This window comes from Vidua macroura, chromosome 5 (assembly GCF_024509145.1).
Source record: "Vidua macroura isolate BioBank_ID:100142 chromosome 5, ASM2450914v1, whole genome shotgun sequence".
NCBI lineage: Eukaryota > Metazoa > Chordata > Aves > Passeriformes > Viduidae > Vidua > Vidua macroura.
This window is the reverse complement of record NC_071575.1, coordinates 43903674-43929104: the sequence shown is the minus strand read 5'-3', so window position 1 is coordinate 43929104 and position 25431 is coordinate 43903674. Positions and strand designations below refer to the sequence as shown.

General features: G+C 39.1%; 1 protein-coding gene across 1 annotated transcript in view; it reads left to right on the top strand.

Annotated features, from left to right (window-relative positions):
- Nucleotides 1–2565: 2565 nt before the first annotated feature.
- The window catches only part of ANO6 (anoctamin 6), a 45366-nt gene continuing 22500 nt past the window's right edge, over nt 2566–25431 (top strand). The window contains exons 1-8 of the mRNA XM_053978316.1: nt 2566–2593; nt 3125–3201; nt 11681–11809; nt 19599–19664; nt 21260–21538; nt 21897–22010; nt 23854–23969; nt 24390–24524. Coding sequence (XP_053834291.1) covers nt 2566–2593; nt 3125–3201; nt 11681–11809; nt 19599–19664; nt 21260–21538; nt 21897–22010; nt 23854–23969; nt 24390–24524 — 944 coding nt within the window. The remainder of the gene's footprint in view (nt 2594–3124; nt 3202–11680; nt 11810–19598; nt 19665–21259; nt 21539–21896; nt 22011–23853; nt 23970–24389; nt 24525–25431) is intronic.

Here is a 25431-nt window from a genome sequence, read left to right as displayed (position 1 = left end):
ACTATTATTTTAATATAAAATCTCAGCACAGTGACCTTTAGACATAACTATGAAGAACACTAGGACCAGACTTACACTCAGAGGAAGCTGAAGGACCTCAAAAGCTCCTCTAGGCCAGCCTCATAAAGGTGACGCCAGATTCAACGTGGCCTAAATTGCTCCAGGATATTTAATTAATCTGTACTAAATAATCTCTGATGTTAAAGCCTCACACGACCTCACCTGCCTTCCCAGGCCCTCTCTTCTACTGTTCCTGTTGTTAGGAAGTTTTTCTTAGTGTCTAGCACCAAACTTTTATGCTGCATTTTTTTTTTCCCCATACTTAAAACTGACTTTACTGTAATTCTGGTGGGGAGGTAGGAGAAATAAATTAAGTGATTTTGGGGATATAAAAAGCACTTTGTGTGGGTGCACCTTTTTCTGGCAAAGCTGAGTTTTGCAGTAGTGTTTTCTTATTTCTCAGAGACTAGAATGGTCTCTTCCAGATAAAAACTGCACAAATTGGCACAGCTGCCCTTGCAAACCACTATCAAGACAAATCTTATCTAAGTACCCATTCAAGTAGTGTCCAGGCTTTGCAATTTTAGATTCACATGAACATTAAGCTGTAATTACCTTGAGAGAAGTTCTTGGCTGTTGTCTCATGAGAGGTGAGAGTGGCAGGCCCCTTTTACATAAGTTCTTCCATAGGGACAATGACCCAGGGACTCTCTTGAGCATTATTTCAAGTACAAATGTCTTAAGATGTTAAATATAGACCCAATTCTAAAGCTTCCATGACATTCAGCGTATCAGGAGGAAGGTATTCTGGACAGAGACTCTGATGCAGAGGCAAATTGTACTCACAAATTTCACAAAGATATTTCTGACCAGCCCCAGATCCATCAGGATTTGGGAGAATTGGAATTCTTCCTGTGAATGCCATGTTTCCAGCTTCAGTTCTGTCTGAAGTGTTTTCTAGACAGGACCGATGATGGGCGTGTGGTTACTTAGCAAAAAGGCAACTTTAACTCCTGATTCTGCAGTTCAGTGGCTGAGAGTCTTCATGTCTGTGTCCACACCTGCATGTTTTGTGTAATGGCACACAGAGTTTCAGAGCAACTGTTTATATTTCAAAACAAGATGCTTATATTTCTACTTCCCTCTGCCCATTACGCATGGGCAGAAACATTCCTTCTTCTGTGGGTTTTCAGAAATACTTTGTATCTGGATATCTCTGTGTCCACACAGAGAATAAAGAATGAAGGAAATGCAGGGAGATGTCCATTACACTGACATTGAGAGTATATATTTCCCTTCTCACCCTAGTCTAAGCTGAATCCATTAAACCATAATGATGCACATGTTCAGCAGTTTTTCAGTAGCTGCTGAGAGGTGCTTGTGTTTTCTGAGTCTGAATGTCATTGTCCCACTATGTGATGTTTGAATGCTGCACTAGTCCACATTTTCAATCTCTTCGTTTTTAAATTCTGGGAATGTTTCTGAAGATCTTAATGTTGTGAGAGCTCACAGACCTTGATTATTCAATTCAGCAGACCTTTGGGTTATGGCTCTAATATTTCAGAAAAGATTCATTGACTTGCTTTCATCTTCTCCCTGGAGCATTTACTATCACCAGAGCAGAGATCTGGAAACTGACAACACCACCTGGAATTAAGTCCCTACCAAACTCTATGAAAGGCTATTTAAACCCTTTTTAAGGGTTTAAAATGAAGAATTTTCTGTTTGGAAGCCATGAGAGAGTTCTGTTGATTTGTAATCTTGTTGTGCTCTTTTTCTAAGTGTTTTGACTTCAGCTAATATAAATGAGCATCATCAGTGAAAAAGAAAAGCTTCTTAAAATGTCTTGCAAATTTGGCCATTTAGCAAGGAAGGTTTTAAGCCAAAAAAACCCAAAACCAAGTAACAAAAAAGCTAAACTAAACCAAAACATAACCAGTTGTGTTCTGCCTGGCTTTGTATCTAATGGATGTTGATCTATTCTAAAAGTACTATAGACTAATTATTTTAGAGTTTGGAGATCTTCTTATAGTATTATAGTATTTTTGGTAGGTTGAGGCTATCCATTCCAGACAGCACTGGTACTTAGGTACCTGTGTTATCCATGACCCTTCCTCAGTGCAGGACAGACTTAACTAAGATATGTCTCAGCTTTAAGGATCTAAAAATAACACATGGGATCCATCTGTCTGCAGTGCATAGGCAGGAAGCAGCCTGCTCCCTTCAGCTACTTGATGTTATCTTCAGCCTCAGGATGTTATCTGACTTCTCCTTAAGAAACAAAAATAGTTGTGGAGAAACAAAACCTTGCAAATACCTTGCAGCAATTGTAGAGCTTCTGTAACTTACTTCCAGTAACTTTATTAGGATGAAGTTGTGTGTTTTCCAGTGCTTGATTTGGTAGCCAGTATTCCCTGTGTGCCTGATAATGGCTTCATGCAGCAGCATATTTGACAAAGTCGTTTTTTTAGTTTATGTTGTATTTTCAGGAAACTAATTTGGTTTTTCAGGTTGTTCTTTTTTGACAGGTATTGATGGAATGGGTGAGGAGTAGCTGAGGCGTCAATGGCATCAATACCCACCGAAGTTGTAGGTGTGTTTTTAGGTCATTTGTTACTGAGTGGATATTACAGTATCACAGCCTGTATAACACCATTCCAAGCCTTGTGAAGAATTCTTTGCTACTGTTATTTGTTCTTGCCTGACAAGTACAGCCAGCATGAGCTAGGGTTATTTGCACAGCTGGAGCCAGTTCTGGTACCCGTATTCATTGAAAAACAAACTTCTACAATGTCCATGGAGTTTCTGAAACACTAAATAACTAGTAAAATACTAGTAAAGGTATCCTGTTTGCATCACTGTAGGGATGCATCACTGTCAAAATGTTCGCCTAGCATTACCTTGTCATCCTGGTGTTTCACTCTCTTGCCACCTGCTGATTGTAACTGAAGTGTGACACACAATTGTTCTATTTCTGAAACACTAAATAAGTGCAATAAACTGGCTTCTGCACAAAGCATTAATAAAAAAAAAATTAAACTATATAAACCCATAAAAAAAACACACCACAAGTGCTAAATACCAAAAATGCTAACATGTTTTCATTTTTTATGTTTCATTTTAGTCTTGGAACTGAACCAGGTGATTATTCCCACTTATGGAACTGTGCCAGACCAGCAAAACCTTCATACTCCTGAATGGGTGGGTACCTGTTTACTTTAACTGTGAATACCTGCAAAATTTCCTCTTGTAGGTACGCAACAGTCCAGTAGCTGTTCCAGAAGACTAGCATTCATTTGCATTTGCATCACATGCAGTTCATCTTTGTGATTAAATCTGAGTTGCTGTTATCCCCATTTCCCTAAAGGTACCTGAAGTAATTGACTCAGATCTGAAAGTACAGGTTGTCACAGGAACTGAACTCAATTATAAGTGACCCATATAGACTCACCATAAACTGATATATACACATACACCTCCTCTCTCTACGTAATTTTGTTTCACAAATGTATAGGATTTCTCTGTGTGTATAAAGAATAAATAGTTCTGAACACACCCTACATATAAACACACAAACCCAAGAAAGCTCTAAGAAAGCTTGGAGATACCAAGAAACTCCTTACTGCAGAGACTGAACTGACAAGGATAAGAAAGACCTGGAGTTGTCCATTCCCTTTGTCCAATGTTTGAGGTTCCCAGCTCACCTAAGATTTTCTGCAGCTAGCAGGCTGCTGGCTCTAGCTCAAGAACCCCTACCTCAGATCTCATAGGAAATCAATATCCAAAGTAACTAGAAATGAGTTTCCTTCTGGGAGGTGGACATCCTTGACTCCCTGACCCTGTGTTTCACAGCAAGGTGTTCATTTGAAGCTGTTTAAACGTTTTTGAAGCATGCGGTGCAACCAAGAGCTTCCATTTCCCAACTGAGTGCCTAGACTTGGATGTTATAAAAATCCTTCTTAGGGTCTCCTTGTGGTTCATTGATTTTTTTACATATTTTTATGAAGTGAAATAGCATCAAAACAGCTGGAATGTAGTATACCTTGTGGTTAGAACAGTCTCCTCTGAACAGTCATGGTAGAATTTATTTTTATTTCTACTGAAAATTGATGGTCAAAATCTATTTTTATTTTTGGTTACCCATGTTTACCAGAAATTGTAGTTTCTTCTCAGTTTTAGAAGCATTTCTGCACTGCTCCTTCTTTGTCAAGTCCTCCTTGTTGATCTAGATAGTTTCAGTGGGTTGGAGGAGACAGAAAGATAAAATTGACATCTGCTGAACCTCTACTAAATGCATTAGGGCTAATTGTAGCTAGAAACAGAAACTGAAGAGGAAGCCTGACTTGAAACAGTTGAATAGAAGGGAAGTACTGTGCCTTTTGTCTAAACTTAGATCATGCATTGCAGCCAGAAGTATTCTGGAAATTTGATTTAATTCTGCAAGTTCTTCTGAGGAGCCAAAACTAAGTAAATTATTGGCTAATAGAAACAGTCCTGTTCTTCTTACAGTGCTTTCTCTAATTACAGGATCATATGCTACGTTTGCCACAAGATCCCTGCCTCATTTGGCACATGAATAGGACAATTATCTCCAAAACACCAAAAATCTGTGAGGATATTGTTTGTGGTACTTCATAAAACTTTAAACGTGGCAGGAAATTGCAGTGAAGGAATGAAAGGCTCTTACCACTAGAAAAATTGAGTTTGGTCCTAGATAATTGGGCAACGCCTGCTAAAGGATTTTTGTGCAAGACTTGTAAAGTTGTAGCCAGATTTTCTTTTTCCTGAGTGCCAAAGGAGAACATCCATGGCCCTGTTTGCATTTGCAAGAGAGTGACATGTGGACCTGGAACTGAAGAGAGAGAATTGCTGAGCTCTCTGGAAAGATGTCATTGTCCTGCTCTATAAAGCTGTAACTCCAAATTTAGGAGACAGTGAACAGGTTTTGGCATAGATGTTTAGATGCCTTATGACCATTAAAATGAGAGTTCTACTGCTGCTTTCTGTCCTGGGGGATCTTTTAAAATTAAGTTTCACAACATTTGCAAAACACTGAGATTCTGTGAGGAGAATATCAAAGGCATAGTCAGAAAGAAATCCCTATTTTAAGCATTTGAGCTATTTAGATGAGGTGTAACAAAACAAAACAAAAAAAAAAACAACAAACAAACAAACAAAAACAACAATAAAAAACCTCATCAGACATAAAATGAAGACAATAATAAGGAGTATTCCATAGCTACTACAAGGAGCATAGAAACATGGCATGTGATGTGATGCTACAATTTAATCATGTTTCATAAACAACACGTACAAGAATGACAAAACTGCACAGACAGCATTAGTTCAAGGCTTTTCCAGCTCATGTTTCATTTTGCAGCTTATCTGCTTTGTAGGTAGATAATTTGAATTGGCATGTAACAATAAGATTTTTTTTTTGAGAGTGAATATCTGCAGAGAGAAGGTTAACTTCTTCAAACTTTCTATTACTGCTGCCCCTCACATACAATTTCTTCTGCAAGAAGGCTTTTGGGAAGTTCAAAAGAGTGAATTTCCCAGCTCTTGCATCCCATGAAAGATGGGAGTTGCTGAAAAGCAGGTTCTTAGTGAGCACTTTCTTCATTTTCTTTAAACGTAAGGCCATTTGGTCTCTCTCTAATCAGGAGTGACTGGAATTCCTCCTGCAGCCAGCAGCAACCTGACACTCAGACAGGAAGTCAAGTGGGTGTCTGCTCCAAACTTAGCTCAGGGGACAAGGCATCCCAATGCCTGGCCAATTACAAGCTGCTTTCTGCTGACAGAACTGCATGACTGTAATGACACCCCATATTTTTTCTACTTCTCTTTAGTCTCAGTTTATTTCAGTTTGTTACATAGCTGAAATTCCTTTGCATGTTGAGGAAATGAAAAAAAAACTTCTTCTGATGAAGTGCTTGCTAATATTTGCATTATTGCTAAAAAGAGAATGAAAACAGTCATCTGTTGTTATTAAAATATATGAATAATAAAGGAAAGTGTTAAAGGCTCAGCAGTTTTTTGACCCTCTGGAGACTGACCAGCATTATTATGCAATATGCAAATAAACTTACTTCTTCCAGTACTATCTTATATATTTTATATATATATATATATATATATCAATATAATCCAGAATAAATGCTTGTGTTGGTCTTAATGTCAGAAAGTTAGAAAGTTGTCTCTACTGGTTGCTCAGAACCTAAAGCAATAAAAAATCTTTTTATATGGCTGTGATAGTAAGAAGAACTTTGTATTTCTGTAATATTTTTTTCAGATAATCTCAAAGTCCTTTATAAATAATTATGTTTCCTGATACCCTGGTAATATAATTTGTTTTATTTTTATTTACTTGTTTTAAAGTTTCCTGAAGCAGACAGAGAGAAATAACTGTGCTCCTAATTAGGCACTCTGAATTTTTCCCCTTCATAAAACTCACAACTGAAGTGCAACCTGCAGATCCCCCATGTGCCTGTCTCTGTGCCCCAGTGGGAGGATTTTTTGCAGGTGCCTATCAGCAGAGGCAATGTTACATAGGCTCTGCTCTCTTCTCTCCCAGTACTGATTTATTCACTGGCATGCTGCAGGATGCTATTTTGAAGCATATCTGAAAATTATGTGAGGTTGCAGACAAGTAGTTTATCCCTCCAGTAATGATTACATTTGGCACTATTGACAGTCACACCAAAGGCTCTTGCAGGCAAAATAAAGCACTTCTTTCATCTTTCAAGTTAGATAAATAATTCCTGCAGAATCTCTTGTTATTTAAAAAATCCAGCTTACAATACTGTGCTTGTTCAGGGTATAGTAAACAATAAATATCTGCAATTCCTGTGCACATATTTTTCTTCATGCTTTGTCTCTGTGCTGCCCATCCCACCATTATCTCCACTGAATATTTAGCTATATCATGCCCTAGAGAAGCCTGGAAAAGTGAGGCAGGTTTCTTGGAAGTGCAACCATTTTTCCTCCCTGGAAGACGGCTGCTGCTGAAAGGAGCTTTCCGCCTGCATGTTCCCGTTTAATCTACTGCAGGCATCACGTGTAGCCATGGCTACAGGAGCAGCTCTCAGAGTGAGACACGGCAGCTCCCCTCAGACACCAGCGAGCCTGGTTATACGTGTGGAGGGCACGCAGAAGTCTCCCTCCTGACAAACTCTGGGTCAAGGGGCTGAAGAGACCTTCCATGCTGTGGGTATTTGAAGCCAAAACAGTTCCCTCAGCCTTCTGTGCTGGGGCAAGCTTGTCTTCCTGTCCCACTTGCCCCTTATTCCTCTGCCGAGGTGGCCACGGGGGGACACGCTCAGGGAGTAGGAAGATGAGGTGTGTAAGGGAAGGGCAGTGCCTGGCAGAGGACTGCTTATGACAGCGCCTTCAGTGTGAGTGCACCCGTGCAGCTCTTCCCAACTGCAGCGGGATCGCACACCCACAGCCAGGGTGTGCATCTGCTGGCAGTGAGGGCCCGAGCAGTGGGGCTGTGGAAAAGGCATTTGGTGCTGAGGAGGTGGTGTCTGCATTACACACATTTCTGGGCTTTTGGTTGCCACAGGCTCCTCCCTGCAGTCTTGTTCCCTGGAGTGAAGAGCCTGTGATGCTCACCAGGTCTGACCTGTTCCAAACTGAAACACAGAGGTACAGCCTCATTGACATGGCCATGCTACCTCTAGGCTAACCCATAGAAGTGTAACCTCAGTGTTACATAAATTTTATTTGGGGCCAGGTCCTTCTCTCCTTCAGATTCCTTTTATTAAAAAAGCAACTGATAGTGCCCTGGTAGGCAAGCAGTTGGTTGTACAGCACTTGGACAGTTATTAAAGGCTGCAGATTGTGTGCTAAGTATAATTACTATTTCACAGCTATATAGATATATATATATTTTTTTATTAGTGGTGTTAATATGTATTAACCTGCTGTCCATTAGAGTATTATTAAAACATTAGAGTGCACAACTGATTGCCTCCATCAGTACTTAAAAATTTGTTTATGCCAAAGCTAAAAAATTAAATAGTGCAGTAAATAGTCCCGTGTTTTAGAAGAGGTGCCAATGGGCCTGTTCATTATAATTTCCTATAATTAGCTACTGATACTTTAAAAAACTATGTATTGAAATTTCAGCCCCATTAATTTGTCTATGCATGCAAGCTTGTGTTTGTTGGTACGATAGTAACATTTGTAAAACTGTCAAATAATATTACATATTAAAAAAAACCCAAAACAAACATTGTCTCAAAGGAAATGCTAACTTCAAAGTACACTACATCTTTTTCGTTTCCAGTCCTGTTTTTCCCTGGGTACTTATGTTGAATAATATATGATTTTCATTACCAGCTATCCAGTAGGGATTACAAAATACACCACACATGTAAGTTAATGTGGCTGTTTGGAAACTTGGCTATTACCTTCTCTTTTACATTTTACTTCTTAATTTTGATTGAGTAATATTTAATTTATTATGAGCTACATAACAATATATTTGTGTGGGTCTAAATCTTGATCTCTTAAGTATTCAGGCTTCATGAGTCAATTCTTTATTATTTTATTGATATATAAAGTGTCTGTGGAAAGGTCAACTGAACAATGCTCTTGTGATTAAAAGCAGTGGAGATTACATATAAAAAGTTGCTCCGTAAGTATAAACTTCTGTGTATCTGGATTCATGCAGTCTGATACTTATTAATCTTTCAGCTATATTCAATTTATATGTGCATAGTGTGTAAAAGAGAGAGATGAAGGTGTATGTATACAATAACAGTTATACACACATGTGACTGACAAAACTTATGTAAGTAAATTTATCAGTCAGAATGCTGGTTTAATGGGCGGTTTTATTTTTTAAATTGGTTTGTATAACTATTGTATATATAGTTTTTAATATAATAAATTATTATTGGTAATCACTGTTTTTTTAAGATTAAAAAAGTCTACATTTAAAGGAAAACTACTCAGTGAAATTATGCAAACACAAATTACCATCAAATCTTCTTCTATCAAAACTTGATTTGATGTTTGCTCTTTTCCATGTCTTTCTTCTCTGTCCTGAGGACAGGTCATATCAGAAAATGTGCTAAAAGCCATAGTGAAAAAAAAGTAAAAGTGATTGCTACTTTTATGCTTTCAAGTGCTTGACTTCCACAACTAAACTCTGTGTCTTTAAACAGAAGTTATTATAATGATGTTTCTAAGATTCCAAAGAGGAAAAAGCGCAATTACAAGATCTTGTGCTTTATGCAATGGCAACCCTTCCCCCTGTTATTCATTACCACAGGATCTGGGCCCTGTGTTTCCACAGTGCAACACAGAGACACTATAGCCCATGATGTGACACAGCCTGCTGGGGTCCCAGGGGAGAGCAGCAGCTCCCGGGCTGGGCTCTGTGCCTGCTACTCAGGCACCTCCCAGGCTGCGTCCCAACAGGGGCTGTTGGCTGTTGTTGGTACTTTCCTCCCAATAGCAAATCTTGTCAATATGAAATCATCATGGTTATGTTTTAAATGAGACTGGAAATTACAGCAGCAAGGCTGTGTTTTACACCTGTGACTGGTCCTCAGCAGGAGGAAAGCTTGTCACGGCCAATTCTGATTTCTTGATAGGACTATGCCAACTTTGTCTCTCAAGAATTTAGAAATTTACACCTGTGACTTGCTTTGGCTGATATTCAGTGTCATTGTGGTCTGGTGGCGTCATCTGGAAATTGAATGCCTTTTTTTTCCTAAAACTTTATTCACAGTATGCAATTGTATGTTGATTTGGTGACTGCCTAGGTAGTCTCTAAATCCTGTCCCAGGCTGTGAAACTAACATGCAGAATGTGTGTATACTGGCCATATGTGTATGTGTGGCAGCAGCTGCTTGTTGTCAGATTTGACACGAATCCCAACACACAGGTGGCATTCAAAGAAAACTGTTCTATTCAAGAATCTGCTCAGACTTTTGAAGCAACTAAGTCAACAGGACCTCTTTGCAGCAGGCCCTAGCCTTTGCACATGCAGCATTAAAAAATGTGAATTTAAACTCCCAAGTTCATTTAAAATATGGAAATTTTGTCATAATTACAGGGAGACATATCTTGGTCACCTGTTTTGGTTCAGCCAATAAACAGAAAATCAGCTACAAAAAAAAAAAAAAAAACAGTTACAAAATCATCAAAGGGAGAGGTTTTGCAAAAAAAAAAAAAAAAAAGCATGAAAAAATTTGTTTTGAAAAAACTGACACGTGGTTCCTAAAACACTATACATTCCCTGGAACTTGGGTGTCTCTGACTGAAGACTGGCATTCTTCTTGGTTCTTCATAGTTGAAGAACAGCCATTTCAGGCTGCACTGCTGGGGTTTCTGACGCCATAACCACATTTCCGTGGCCTTTCTGTGGACCAGACATCCTAGAGCTCCAAAACCTGACCTGGCATGTCTCACAAAATTTGGTCTGAAGTGACAGGGAAATTCCAGGGACAGGACATCTGGGGATCATTGCCACATCCACAGCAAATGCAAGAGATTATTCTGTGTCATTTTTCCTGACCTGATCCTAGCTTGCCTACCCTCCATGCCCAGTCAGCTGGAGGCCAAGGCTCCTCTGCAGTTCTGTGTGGGAGCCTTGCCAGCTTTGGAGATGTTCCTGTCTCTAATGCCATGCTGAGTCCCACTTCAGGCTTTTGGTATCTATCAACTTAAGTGGCACTGCCTCCATTAACAGCATGGACAGGTTTGGCCAAGTACCTGAAAGGTTGGTGCACATTACATAGCGTGATTCAGATAACATTACAGCTGTATATTACCTGAAAGGAGGGGGTAGGTAATGTGTGATATTGCCCCCAGAGTACTCTAAGAAACTACAGAATCATTATTCAAGCATTCAGGTTTCCCTGTCACCAAAGTATCTGTATCGTTTCACGCATGAAATAACACATTAAGATGTTATTAGTGGATATGACAATCTATCCTGCTTTCCTCCAGGGACTAGATAATGGCTTATGGATATATTAAAACTTTTGATTTTGGCATCTGTTATAACATGATGGATGTGTGGCACACAACAATGTGGTTTTGCTTGCTGGGTTGTTGCAGATAAAATGAGAAATAAATCCACTTAATATGTGTCTGTTTGGAGATCTCATCTCTGCACTGACCATGTTCTTTGTTCTCTTGGCAGCAGTGGTTTAAGTATAAGCATGCATGAAGCTACTGCTTTTTTTTTTTGTTGTTGTTGTTGGTTTTTTTTAGTAATTGCAGAGATGCTTACATTTGTTCAGGTAAGGTAAGGGAACAGATGGGAATGCACTAATTCTGAGACTCCCATCAGGCAACAACAATCTTGTAGACAAACTATCTAATGATGTGTCCATGATGGTGTACAAATTACTAGACAGATGCATTATTTGGTACTGATGCTGCATCCCAGAGCTTCTCTCATTATGGAAAGCTAATGTACCATTTTTAAAGAAGAAAGTTAGATCAAGGTTCTGTTGATTTGATGTCATGCAGAGACCTGACAAATTCCTCTGTATAATTTCTTTCTCTTCATTTTACTCTGTGCAACTTTGTCATTTTGGGCTTACACAAGGCTGATTTATGGTGAATTTCTATGTTCCCTGAAATGCTGTGTAAAGGGAAGTAAGTAAGTAACTAGCAAGTAAAAATCTTCATATTAACCTATGCACCTGCCTTTCAGGTGGATTTTGATGATAAGCCTGACTCCTTATTCTTCAAAGATGGGCAGCGAAGAATTGACTTTGTTTTGGTGTATGAAGATGAAAGTAAAAAAATGACTCATAAGAGGAGTGATCGTAAAAAGCAAAAGGTAAGTTATTTTTCATATATTTGGTGTTAGAGCTGTGGGCAGAAAGGACAGTGCCCTCACACAGAACAGCAATTGCTTTGTCTTATCCTCAGAGTACTCTTGGGAGCTGGGAGACTGAAGCCCGTCAAACTGAGCAGAGAACAGGGCTTGAGCTGCTAGACTGCTGTGTAGATGGGCAGAGCACTGCACATTGTGTCTGTCAGTGTGTGTTTGGTTACCTCAGAGCATCCTCCTGGGAGGCCACCCTTCAGAAGATGTGAGCAGGAAAATGCCGGTGTCAGGTTAGAGTTAGACACCAAGATCTTCACACTGGGAAAATTTTCTGTACCTACAGTGATTCAATTAGGCCCCTAATGGACTCTGATAATAAAATCAGAGTATTCATAGGAACCCAAAGGAACTGGCTGACCAATTGCTCCACTTCACAGTAACAGAGCTGCTGACATTCTTCTGACTTCTGATAATGTAGCTAAGTTGCTTAAGGGAAATAACTGTACATCTACCACCAGAATTTCTCCCTGTACAATTCTTTCCCTTGGCACTTCAGCAGCTTTACCCTTGCTAGAGACCTTGCAAAGCTTCTGACTCAAGCCAGTGATTTCTTGATGCTCCTTAACATTCACAGCTCCATAGCTCCTTAGTAACAAAGCACAATAATAGATTAACTATTATTCTTTAATCATTTCAACTATTATTCTTTAATCAGTTCCATCAGAGGACTACATTCATTATGGCACACAGGGTCACAAAAACTCAGCCATGCCACTGAACTGTCTGAGAAATAAGCATGCCTAAGATTGTTCCCTTGGCATCTGTACTCCCCCACCCACCCACATCCTCCTCTGATTTAGTAATAATCCATGTTCTAGCAGCAACCTCTGGTAGAGACAGGCAGGGACAAAGACATCACTTAAAGCAGCTCATATACAAATAATAATTTGCAGTTAGGAAATAGGAGAGTAGGAGTAAAAAGGCCTGTAGCTAAGTTGGTTGATACTCATTACACAGTGTTGTTGTTGGCATTAACAGGACAGCCATAAGGAATGTCGTTAGTAGGGTTTGAGGGAGTCCTGCCGTGGGTGGATGTTGTATTACACATGATCACAGGATCAGCAATATAAATTAATTGAAAGAGGTAATTAGACAAAAAAGCTGCCCCTTTGGAAAGAATTGTTTTTATCAATTAGCATTTTACATTTATGTTTGTAATACTTGGCCATTGCCCAAATATATTAAAAATATAATGAGCATCTTTTCTAAGCAGTGATGGAAATTAAATGTGAGCAGTGGAGTAGTATTTTCAGTGCAACGTTAATGTTAAGACATTAGCCAGAATGAAACCATTAATAGTTAGACTGGGAGATTGTGGGTAGGTGCTTGCATAAAAACTTTACTTTCCAAGGTCTTAGTTCCACAAAGATCTGCAGCCATGTTGACTCTGTGGTGTGCTGAGGAAGAGGAAGCAATCTACCTACACGCAACACATGTGAGGACAAGACCATATCAGACAAGTGACCAGATAAAGGGAAGACTGAGTGGCTGGGGAGCAGTTCTGTGGAAGAGGCCCCAGTGGTTTTTGTGGAAGGCAAGCTGAACAAGAGCCAGCTGTGCAGCCTGACAGCAAAGTGGCCAACAAAACCTGTACAGACAGAAGTACAGCCAGGAGAATGACACACAAGCCTAGGGTGACTGGGATGTGTCAGAATGAAACCAAAACCGGTACTTCCATGCATAAGTAGAAGCTGAAGCAACAGAGGGACTGTACATGTATACCTTATATCTGAGATTGAAATTAAGATGCCCAAGATATGCTCATATTTCATCAATGTTGGCGTAAAACCTACTTGATATCTTGTCTTTACTGACATTGTTGTTTATTTGGTTGTAATTTTTTCTGAGACAAATGACTTCCACCCTTGTGATGAAATGCAACCAAAATAAGGAGCATTGCCATGTACAATCAGTTTTAAATACTGCATACATCACTGTCTAATCAATGATGAACTGAGAATGCCAAATTTTATAAGTAGCATCTTGTGTAATTCAGGGTGCTTTAAGCATGGATAAGTTCCTTGCCCATGCTACTCGTCCTTTGACTTCCCTGACAGTTTTACAGAGCTATTATCCAGAGCTTTATTGTGCACAGAATTTGGAAACTCCAGCTTACTGAAGTATAGAAGATTCAGTGAAGTCTGTTCCTGTAGGGTGACACCCTCAAATCACTGGAGTCAGGAGCAAGTTTTCCACTGGTTATGTGCAATGTTACCAGTCTGTGAAATCTAGAGATTTGTCACTGGGAAAAAATCTGTCTGACACACACAGCACCCCACTCAATTGCATGATATGGAAGTCACTTCAGAATTCAAATTATTAGTGGACATCTGTAGATTCCTGAAGTGAAATGTTTTGTGTGCTGCAGTGGGTGGGTTTTAAATGATACATTATGAATGTGGAGGAGTCCCCAAATTCTTACTGAGTTTAGACAGAAGGATTTTAAAATCGGGCTACAACCTAGGTATCCAATTTACCAGATTCAGAGAAACAGGGCATAGATCCACATGTTCTTCTGCAGCAAGATAAGACTCAGATCCTGGGAGTATCATTGTATTGGATTTGAATGGCTTTCTGCTCTTTTTCTGAATAATTGGATAAATGTAATGGAATGGTCCAGCATTAGTTTATAGTAGTAAGCAATATTCTTGGGAAAATAGCTCAGAGGACAGCAGGAAATAAAACATGGGTATAATTTGATAGAAGGAAAAAAAAAAATGGGATTCTGAAGCTCTTGGAGATCCACAGGGCTTCTCTTATTTTCATCTGTTTCTGAAATCTGGTTTAGGGTAGGCAAACTAATGAAATGACAACCTCAGGGAAGTATCTAACATAATTTATGGATCCAAAAGCTAGTAGGTAAGTTTCAAAAATGCAGCTCAATTCAAACTCCAAACTTTTTAAAATTGGTACACAATTAATTTTGCAAGCACTAGCAAAAATGAGACTGCCAAGAGAAGATTCCAGAATACTGTACCTTGCAAGCAATTGAAATTCTTGCTCAAAGCATATCTTTTAAATCTACAATTTATGTACCCTATTTGTCAGGATAGCTTACCATCAGAATAGAATTTAAATATCACCAGTCTCTTTAGGAATGCTCCCAAATACCAGTTTCATCTGTTGAGGTCCTCAAGGAGCTCACTGTTGAAAGTCAAAGGATCAGGGCCAGAAAGGTAAATTCAAGATAAATCAATGCAGAATGTCATTTTAGTCCATCTATTTCCCCCCAACAGAAATAAACAGAAAGACTGACAGTAATTTAAATTGGAATATGGGCAAAACCTTCATTTCCAGCCATGAAGGAATTTGTGCTTCTCAAATAGACGGATTTTTTTTTTTAATTGAATGAAACTATCATTCATGGAGAATATTACACACATCTTGTTGGGGTTTTTTAAATACAGTGTTACTGAGAACTTCAGCAGAGCTGGAGAACTTTGTTTTCATAAGCAAAGGATGAATAGTTCCTGCCTCTATACTTGTCTAGTTCAGATAACCAACAACAATAAAACCACAAAAAGAAAAACCATGACCAAAAATAATCTTGGGTAACATTTCAAACAAGAATTATACTTATCCCACTGCTTAGCATGTGTCATACCTGCAGTGAGAACAGCACTGGGTTTATGGGTAAAAGGGTATCTCTGTGCCATTTTATGCAGTGATTTGAGGCAGTAGAGAATGATAGGCTCTGCATGCCTGTGGTGTGCTCGGCCAACCTACTCAGGAAGTCTGATAAGCATGGAAGGGACCTTCAGCACTGGGAGGAGGGCGGCCACACCTGCCTTCATTTCAGCTGAATGGTTTGGTTTTGAAGCAGAAACTCACTGAAATAAAACCTCTGTTCCTGAGGCAACCACAAACCCAAATTTTACTACTTTGGAAGGAAGGATGACAGAAGAATATGAAGACAGATAGAAGGAGGGAGTTACTCTGCAGTTACTACATACATTTGTAAGATAGAAATGGGCCTTTCCAAACAGGTTGACTGGAAGCTGTTGTTGAGGGCAGGGCTAGACTGCAGTATTACCCAATTCTGTGTGGTCACGGATCAGGTTGCAAAAAACCATGAAGCTGGCTTAAAATCAAAGGGTATATCAGAAAATATGTATTTGGAGTTCTTTGGGTTTGCATTTTTGGAGGCTTATTCTCTATAGCATGTCCTGCTTCACATTTTTATGACTGTCTTCAAACATAAGGGAAAGAAGCTTACCAAGCAGAGCTTCTCAATCAATTAGTTTTCTGATGCTGAAAGCTGGGACTTTGAGGAAACCTTCCAAACACCATCAAAGAAACTGTGAGGCAGCTAATATTGATACAATGATCCTCTTCACTCCCTTCAGCTGTTTTCCATAGGGGAGACTTTGGGCCTCATGTACTTTCTCTTATTGACTGTGATTTATCTGCCTGTCAGGTAAGGCAGAGGAGGCTATTCAAGCTCTCTTTTTTGTTAGGATTTTTCCCCTGAACCCACATGGATATTGTGGTAGGGAACTTTTCTCTTTGCACAAAAGAAACTTAGCAAAGATATGAGTTGGTGTTCTTCTGTCACTGTAATCAAAGCAAGTCTTCCCTACCATTTACAACACACAGGGGGAAAAGTGCTACTGGTCTGCTACCAATTTCCAGACCCACAATCTTGTTAATCTCCTCAACTTGGCAAGACAATCACACTTTTTCACCATGGTGAAAAAGCAGCTCAAAAGAGCTGATCCTTCCACATGTCTGTAATACTTGGCATTTACTTACATTCTGCTTTCATTTTCCTAAGACTGTGTATGATTATGCATCCTAGATGTCTTAGTCTATTGACTAGCCATTCAATCATCAAAACCTGTGTCAGATTTAGATCAGCAGCATCACCATGATTACATTATTATTGCACCTTAGCCTTGCAGGTAGCTGAGCAAAATGCCAGATACTAAAATAAACTTTGGATGGTCTCCACCTTCCAGCCTAATAAACTGTTATATCTATATACTGTATTCCCCAGTCAATGCAAAACCACTATAGACTCCTCTGGGTAAAAGTCTAGCTCCTCCATAGATCATTATATGCATAATTCAATCATTTATATAAAATAGCAAAGCCCCTAATTAGCAAAGCCTCCCAGAGGCTTTGTTTCTCATGATTTGAATTTATGCATTATTAGAAACCTTAATATTGTCAACATTCATCTAAGATGTTGAGAGCAAAATTAATTTTGGGAACTCCTTGCCATAATCAATTATTAAAGGAATCTGATTAAAAGTTTTTTAAAAATAGTATTAGATTTCTACAAATGAGAATTGTTCTGCATCTGTTTTTATGCTATTTAGAAAGAAAATGAAACAGACATTTAGCCCCCTGCCTGTTTTATTTGATGGAACAAAGCAGAACTTGGGTTGAAATACTTTCATGACTGAGTAGTATTCACTTTAGAAACAACCACATGAATATGGAAGAAGCAAAGAGGTGGGATGAAATGGCAGAAGAGTTACTACTAGAGTGACAAACTCCTGTGTGTTGTGTATTGCATATATTAATGAACTGGTAAGAGGGCTGAGTTTTGATAAAACAAAAATTGCAGAGGAAATCATTATATAGTTTACTTAGACGCTAAGGTGGCTGAAAATCTTTAAGGAGACTGGAGAACAGTATTATCTATGAAATAGTCAATATCTTGAAAATGCAAGAGAATATATTACTGCAAGACAAACACTCATTCACATTTGTGATTTTAAGTTAGAGCTGTCAGTACAACAAAGGTAATTAGACGTACACATCATAAATGTCTGTATTACACACACACACACACACATATACAAGAAAAAAATATAAACAGCATTATACTGTCACCAATAGCCAACTGAATTACTGAGACATGGAGAGTGCTATCAAAGTCTGGGTTTGTGTTTTTTTCCTGAAAAAAGCAAGGAATAAGGAGAAAAGTGGTAAGTATCGATGAGAGAAAAAAGAAAGCCAGATTGAAATATTTGGCTCTTCTTGTGCCTAGCTTGAGTAGAAGGTGATATTCAAAGGAAAAAAAAAAAAAGACAGAAAACCCAAAACAGATAAGAAAAATACTTTTTCACAAAATATGAAATTAGTCCATTGAGATCATTTCCACATGCAGCTGCTGCAGCTGAGAACTAACAAACTATAAATGGGGTAGGCTGTTCATATTGTTATTCACTTCTATATTTATTAATTTCAAGACTTGCTAGAGTTTTGGAAAAATAACATTTTCTTGTTTGGGGACTTATAACCATCTTAAAATATTCAAGAACTGGATGAAACTTATTTGAGTATATAACTGACCTATTCCTGTGGAACTTCTGAAGATTTTTACCCATTTGCTGAAGCATCTTTTTGCCCCTAGAATGGGTGAGCCTTGAGTCTAGCCCTGAGGACCACTTTCTACATACCTGTCAAAGTTCCCAAGACTTCATCTAGAGGGTCATTCATTGACTCTGGTTGCTTACAGTAGCAACAGGTCTGGATCCTGTGCACAGGTCTTAAGGCAGCTAGAATTGCTATAGAGAACCACATGGCAAAAAGCACTGGGTCCTTCTTCTTTAGGTTCCTGTAGTGGGAGATGCCAATTCTTTTAAGCACATATTAATCAACAAATAAATTGGCCAGTAGCATTAAAGGAATCTGGGAGTAAGAAAGTAGTATCCCCAAGTCACCCTGAGAACCTCACTGCAGCCCTAGCCTAACCTGGTACAGGAATAAAGCTCTCAGTCCTCAGTGCATTAAATTCATCTTCTTCTGCTCACTTAAGAGCCCCAGCCCCAGCTGCCTACAGGTGCCCCCCATTACCCAGGCTGGTATTTTGACATGCAGTCTGTAGTTCAGGGAGAGCTGGCTACCCTTGACTCATATAAACAAAGAAATCATTGAGAAACTACCCAGTTGGTGCAGATAGCTTTTAAATTTGATTGCTTCACATGAAGTTTCAAAATTTCTTGTAAATCCCTTATGGAGTTGTATGTTTTGTATTTGAGGGGAAAGGGGATGTTTCTGTGTTTCTTGGGAGGAGGTCATTTGTATGGAGAAACAGATTCAAGATTAGAAAGACATTTCAGGTTTTTTGTAACTCACTATCTGCCCAGTGCTGGTAACTATGAAATGAAATTAAAATGATCCAGTAAAAATTTGATTATTACTGAGAAAAACTTGTGTCCTTCTGGGGACATTAAATGCTCCTGGAATAGCACTGCTGACTCTACAAGTGCTACAGCTCTCAGCTTCTTCTTTTGGGGATGTAGTCCATGGACTAAAATATATTGGGATACTACAGTTTGAATCACTGTGTGAACTCGTATGATTACTGTGAAAGCATGAAGTTACAGGTTTCTGGAAGGAAAGTGGGGTGGAAAGCATTTGAGATGAAGACTTTCTAAAGGAAGATTAATGTAGTTCGCTTAGTGACTAAAGATAAAAGAGATCAAAATTTCAGGAGTAGATTTAAAAATTTTCAAAATTTGAGTCACACTTACCCCTCTGTAATGTACCAGAAACTGAGAGGATAAGTTCTCCACAATAGCATCTGAGGGCAATATTGCATATCCGACAAAAAAACTGATCCAGATTAATTAGTAGGTAGGACTGTATGCATCACCACAGTAGCTATCAAGTGGGATATAGAGATAATATAATTATGGTTTCGGGAGGCAATTCCATTTTTCTATGCATACATATTTGTGAAATTTGGAACAGATGTTTTACAGTGTTCAATATCTTTTAACAGAGGAAGAGGCAAGTATATGAATCAAACCTGATAAACAATGGCTTGCAACTAGAAGCGACGAGGTCGGTGAGTACTATTCTCTGTGTGAATGGCTGTTCTGAGAGCAGAGCTGCCCCTGTGGGATTAAGGAAACTGGATATATAAATTCACTGCAAGATTTCTCTCCCCTCAAGAAAAAAAGGCCTACCTTTCTTCTGTTAGCAGTGTCTTTGTGATCTGATGCAAAATCTTTTTTAAATTTATGTCTGCTCCTTCCTCTGCAAAATAAAAGATGGGAAGCTGGAAGATTACATCATGAAGCTGGGAGATTACATAGCTCATGTTTGCTCAGAGCTTGGAAGATAAAAATTACGGTCTGTACCCTGCAGAGAGGTACTTCCCATACTCTGGCTGTGTAGTACAGGTGGGAAGCCAGTGTGTGTGTCTGGGGCAGAATGCCTCTGCCAGAAGAGCAATGCAGGGCTCCTGCGCATGACTCTGCTTCTCGAAAGGCTGTGATGTTGCCTGCAGGCAGTTCAAGAGCACTGTGGCAATGCACACCAGCTGCAGAGCTGCTGGCTCTGGCAGTGAGGGTTACAGCCCCTCCAAATGCCTTCTCTTTCTTCCTACCCTGCAGGGCAGCTGTGCCCCATCTGTGTCTCCCTCTCCAGGACAGTAATTTCCAGTCTAAATTTGTTGTTGTTTGGTAGTCTATAGTGAGCTTCAGAAATGGTCACTTTGCCCCTTCCTCCGAAATTAGACTCAGAATCTATGGCATCACAGTATTTATTTGTCTGCAGTGAGGGCTCCTGCTACATGTCCAAGAATGCAGTCTGGTTCTTCACATTCATAAGTAAATGCTTGCTGTCTGGAAGGCTGCTGCAGACTTGGTGTGATAGTTACATGTTGCAGTCTTCAATAGTTCTGCTGTGATTATGACTGAAAAACATTTGGGACTTTTCCCCAGGATGGATCAGGTATCTGACCAGTGCTCCTGAGCCAATGAGCTACATAAGGAAATTTCATGTGGCTGACACTCACTAATGCAGGGCAGCAGTAGGTCTACAGGTCACGTGTAGACAGGAGGAGGAGGAGTGGCTGTCAGGGCTCCCACTGCATACTGCTGCTGGTTTGGGCATTCCACTGGGAGCAAATGTGCCACATGCTGTCTTTTTCAGCAGTTGTATCTAATTTCCCTTTCCCTCTCCCAATTCTCTCTAGGAAGCTTGGAACTCTTGTTGCCCAGGAGCACCATGAGTGCCTAGCCTGCTCCCATCACACTGGGGTTGTAACTGAGCTGCCTGGGAGTTACTGTCAGGTGCAGAGCTGTGCCTGCCCTGTCAAACTACAAGTAAAAAGAGTCCTAATGACCCAGTATGGGCAAAGTGTTACACTTAAATTTCTTTGTAAAATACTTTGCAGAGATGTAAACATTAAGCATTAAGTGAACATTTAACTGCCTTTTCTTATATACCGTTATATGCCTTCATCTGCCTGAGTGTTTCTTCATGTCAGCGCTTTTACAAAAGCCAATGATATATTTGCAGGGATGGACAATGAATGCAACTTTGACTAGGTCACCTATGAGCTGTAAAGAGAAAGAAAATTCTAGATAGTTCAAGAGTTGTTAAGATGAGAAGTTGTTTGCTTACATCCTTCTTTTCAATATTCTTTCATCTCAGGTTTTGGATGAGAAACTTATTTTTGTGAAAGTGCATGCACCTTGGGAAGTGCTGTGCATGTACGCTGAGGTTATGCACATCAAAATGCCCCTGCAACACAATGACCTGAAAACCCGAGCCTCAGCTTTCAACTGGTTCAGTAGACTCTTCAGGGTGGACGAAAATATCATCAAACCTGAGCAAGAGTTTTTCACTGCCCCTTTTCAAAAGGAACATTTGTCCAACTTCTATATCCAAGACAAAGACACATTTTTCAATCCTGCAACTAGAAGCCGAATTGTAAGTCTATGGAGTATTTCTAGCATTTGCCCATAAAAAGAAGCTATTCCTTTTATCAAATCAGTGTAATTGCCTTCATTAAAACATCCTAAAAAATTAAAAATGTTTGAGATGCAATAGTCCTGTGTAATTTATGAAATAGTCTGGGCAATCCAGAAGGAAAACGTTACTTATATTTATCCTATCTCCCTTCCACCTGAATTTAAAGGAGGGATTTTAATGGTTTGTACACCCTGTGCAATTAATTTTGTTTACACTGCTCACTCTTTCGTAACTTTATTGTATGCTGAGACAGGTATAGCTGTATATGATTTCTTTCAGGTTGCAAGGACACAAAAATATTTTTTTTAAATTTCAGGTTCATTTTATCCTGTCCCGTGTGGAATATGCAACAAAAAATAATGTGAAAAAGTTTGGCATTAACAAATTACTGGACACTGGAATCTACAAAGCAGCATTTCCCCTTCATGATGTAAGTCTGGTGCTTGTAACTAAATTGCGCTTTGAAGTAGAGGTCTGAACTATATCTAGATATATATATCCTCTAGGTATATCAAAGGATTGAAGCACTATTCATTGCCTTTTTCTTGGACTGATATTATATCTACAGAGAAGAATAGGATGTGGTTTTGCTAAAGAGATTTTCTTCCAAAGCACTGTTGGTTAAAAATATATTTCTATAGATGAAAAACAATATATTTCACTTGAGAGTTCTCTTAAACTTGTATTTTCTGGGAGAGGTATTTCAGTGAAGTACCTGGACTGAGAGATAGTTTCCATGATACACTGCATTATCAGTCCTAAATCAATGTTTCATTAGTATGCAATTTTCCAATATTAAAATTCCTATCAACACTGTTGATAAAGATGTAGACTACAAATCTCATTTTAGGATGTGTGAAAATCTTGCACAGTGAGGAAATGGTCCCTTGGTTCCCAAACATTGCAGCATACATGCATGAGACTCAGGTTTCTACAGGAAGACTCTGCCGAGCCAGTCCAGTGCCTCACAGGTGTTGTCAGAATCTTGCAGAAAAAAGCTTCACTGGTTTCAATTTCACCTCGCAATAATAACAAATCCAGCTTTTGCAGCTACACTTGTGAAGCTTTTTAAATTATATTATTTGAAAGTTATACTGAATTTTTTTTGTATGCCAAGGCTAGCAATTGCACAAAAAAAAAACTATCAAGGAGAAAAAAATCAGATTTCATAATATTTGACAAAGAAAAAGCTCCATGTGAGGCTGTGAATGCAAAGTGAGCAAAAACTATGGGCTGATTTTCTGTATTCTGTCTATTGCATAACCACAACATCCCAACTTGTCCCCCTCAGAGCCACCATTCTGTGTCCAAGGTGTGTTCTGTCGAGGAGACATTGAGATCATGGGAGGTCAGGAATGATAACTACTTCAGCTGCATGGACTTGGCTTAAAATATTTAGGAGGCCTCCAAGGTTTTCAAAGAAATTGTTAAGGCAGAATCAAGACAAACCATGTTTCTTGTAAGTAATCAAAGCTTTACAGAATAGAATTCATATAATTTGTGACTAGCCATTTTTAAGGTTTCCTTTTAAAGATTTAAATCATGCCTTGCAGGCTATTTCTATCATGGCATGGGGAATTTGGACTCAGTATGACTAGTAATTAATGACTGTCTTTTTATACAGTTAAAATTATACATAATAGCTATACTGAAAATTAAAAGTAGCCGATAGATTTCTACAAATATTACTTATGTTGTTGCATCACAGATATAGAATGGAAAATGTCTCAAACAAAACAGGTTTTATTGAAATAGGTTTTTTATAGCCTACTAGGAAATACAAAGATTATCTCCATGTGAACTCTCTTTTAAATTTAAAACAGAGACTAGAGGCCCTGGATTTTTCCCTCAGTCTTTCCAGCCTGTATTCTAGTACAGTATTATTTTGAAGCAAAGCATGTGTAGCATGTTAAGCTACTTAAAATCCATTTTAGTTCAGTCCTGTTCTCTAATTAGAATGGATCCTTTTTTATTTTCTATTCCTAAGTGCCAAGGCGCTGACATGTGCTTAGATTAAGTTCATGATGAGTCCTTGCTATTTTCAGCTCACATATGTATAGCATTTACTTTAGCATTCAGTGCCTTTCTGATAATCTTCTATCCTGAATTCTGGTGTGCTCTAAGAGCTGCTCGATTTCCTAGCTTGCAGTAAGACTGTCTAAAAGCTCCTCCAGACTCTATCTTTGTGGCATAGAGATTGTCTGTAGAGATGAGAGATGAGCTGCACTGGTTAGATTTTACTGCTATCTTCTCACGCTTATTCTGTTCTGCAGTCAAGTTTTAGGCACCTGTCAACTGATCCCAACTGCCCAAGTGAACGATATCTCCTCTACAGAGAATGGGCTCATCCTAAAAACATTTTCAAACTGCAACCCCTGGATTTCATCAGGTTGGTGTAACTGGCATTGGACCAATGCAGGGAGAATGAGAAATCTACCTAATAGGTCTGGTTTTGGGGAAGTCAAAGAGACACAGGTCAGTTCTGAGGGAAGATGCATACACCCAGATCAGCTCATGCACAGGAGCATATTTTGAGATTGGTTTCATGATAAGCTGATTTATGAAAAGGCAACCACTTAAAATTTTTCTTTGCAAGGCATGATCTTTTCTCTTTTTCCTGTTTTCCCCCCATTTCTGTCCTTTTACAAAAGCATGCAATACTACTTCAATCCCAAAGTTGAAACCAGAGGACTATTACAATATGGATTGGCATTAAATGTGTGAAATGAAGAGCCATTTGAAACAGAAATGCAAATTTACTTGCATTTCAGAAAAAAAAAAAAAAAACCCACACCTTTCTCCTCCACAGGAAATACTATGGAGAGAAAATTGGCATCTACTTTGCTTGGCTGGGCTTTTACACAAATATGTTGACTGTGGCTGCGGTTGTAGGAGTTGGCTGTTTTCTATATGGATGCCTGAAAAAGGACAACTGCACATGGAGGTATCTGATCAGGCCTGGTTTAATATCACATACAATTTTGATCAGTCCTGTACACAGGGGGACAGTACAGGGTTTGCAAGACACTGCTTAATGAAGGAGGCAAAATTAAAGGGCCCAGGAGCAACTGCTATGGTGTATTTGAAGGCAAAGGCATAAAATATTAGATAAATAATGGATATCCATGGACCATTACAGTGATAGATGTCTAGGAGTTTGCTATTTCATAATTTTATTTGTATTTTGCATGAGGTTCACCATACCTAGTGTAGAAACACAAAGACAAGAGTGATAATCAGAAGTCAATACAAATTGCCATAATACATTCTTTTCACTGTGGTAATCCTTACACTAGATACCCAAAGACTTTAAAAATTTCTTTCCTTTAATTTGGGAAAATATATGAAGACCAACAGCACAGGGGCCTTCAGCTGCTTAAGGTACCTTGAAAGGCAAGGCATAGCCATGACACAGATTCTCTCATCAGAATACAACAAAATTCAATTATGGCCAAATGACCCAGGGAAAAAAAAATAATGGCATTGTGTCAAAGGACCATCCAGTTGTATAACCCCTCCTGGAAGGGTGTTCACATTCCATGCTGAAGGGCTATTCCACAGCTCCACTCCTGTGCCCAATTTATACCCATTTAGCTTTTTGCCAGAATTATAATTCAGTTAAACAGCTCAGCTCCCTCCCTGGTGTTTACCCCCCTGATGTAGGTTTACCTACCTCCCCCATGCTGGGTTAGTATGTGTAAGATGGTGGCTCCTTTGCCATCTCTTAGGAGACAGATCTGCAAACCCATGAGTCCTTGCGACAGCTCCCCTCTGCACAATTTCCAATCTGTTCATGTTTAGGAGACCTCAGGGACGAGGAAGTCCTTTGGGCTCTGCAGCTATTCCTTGTT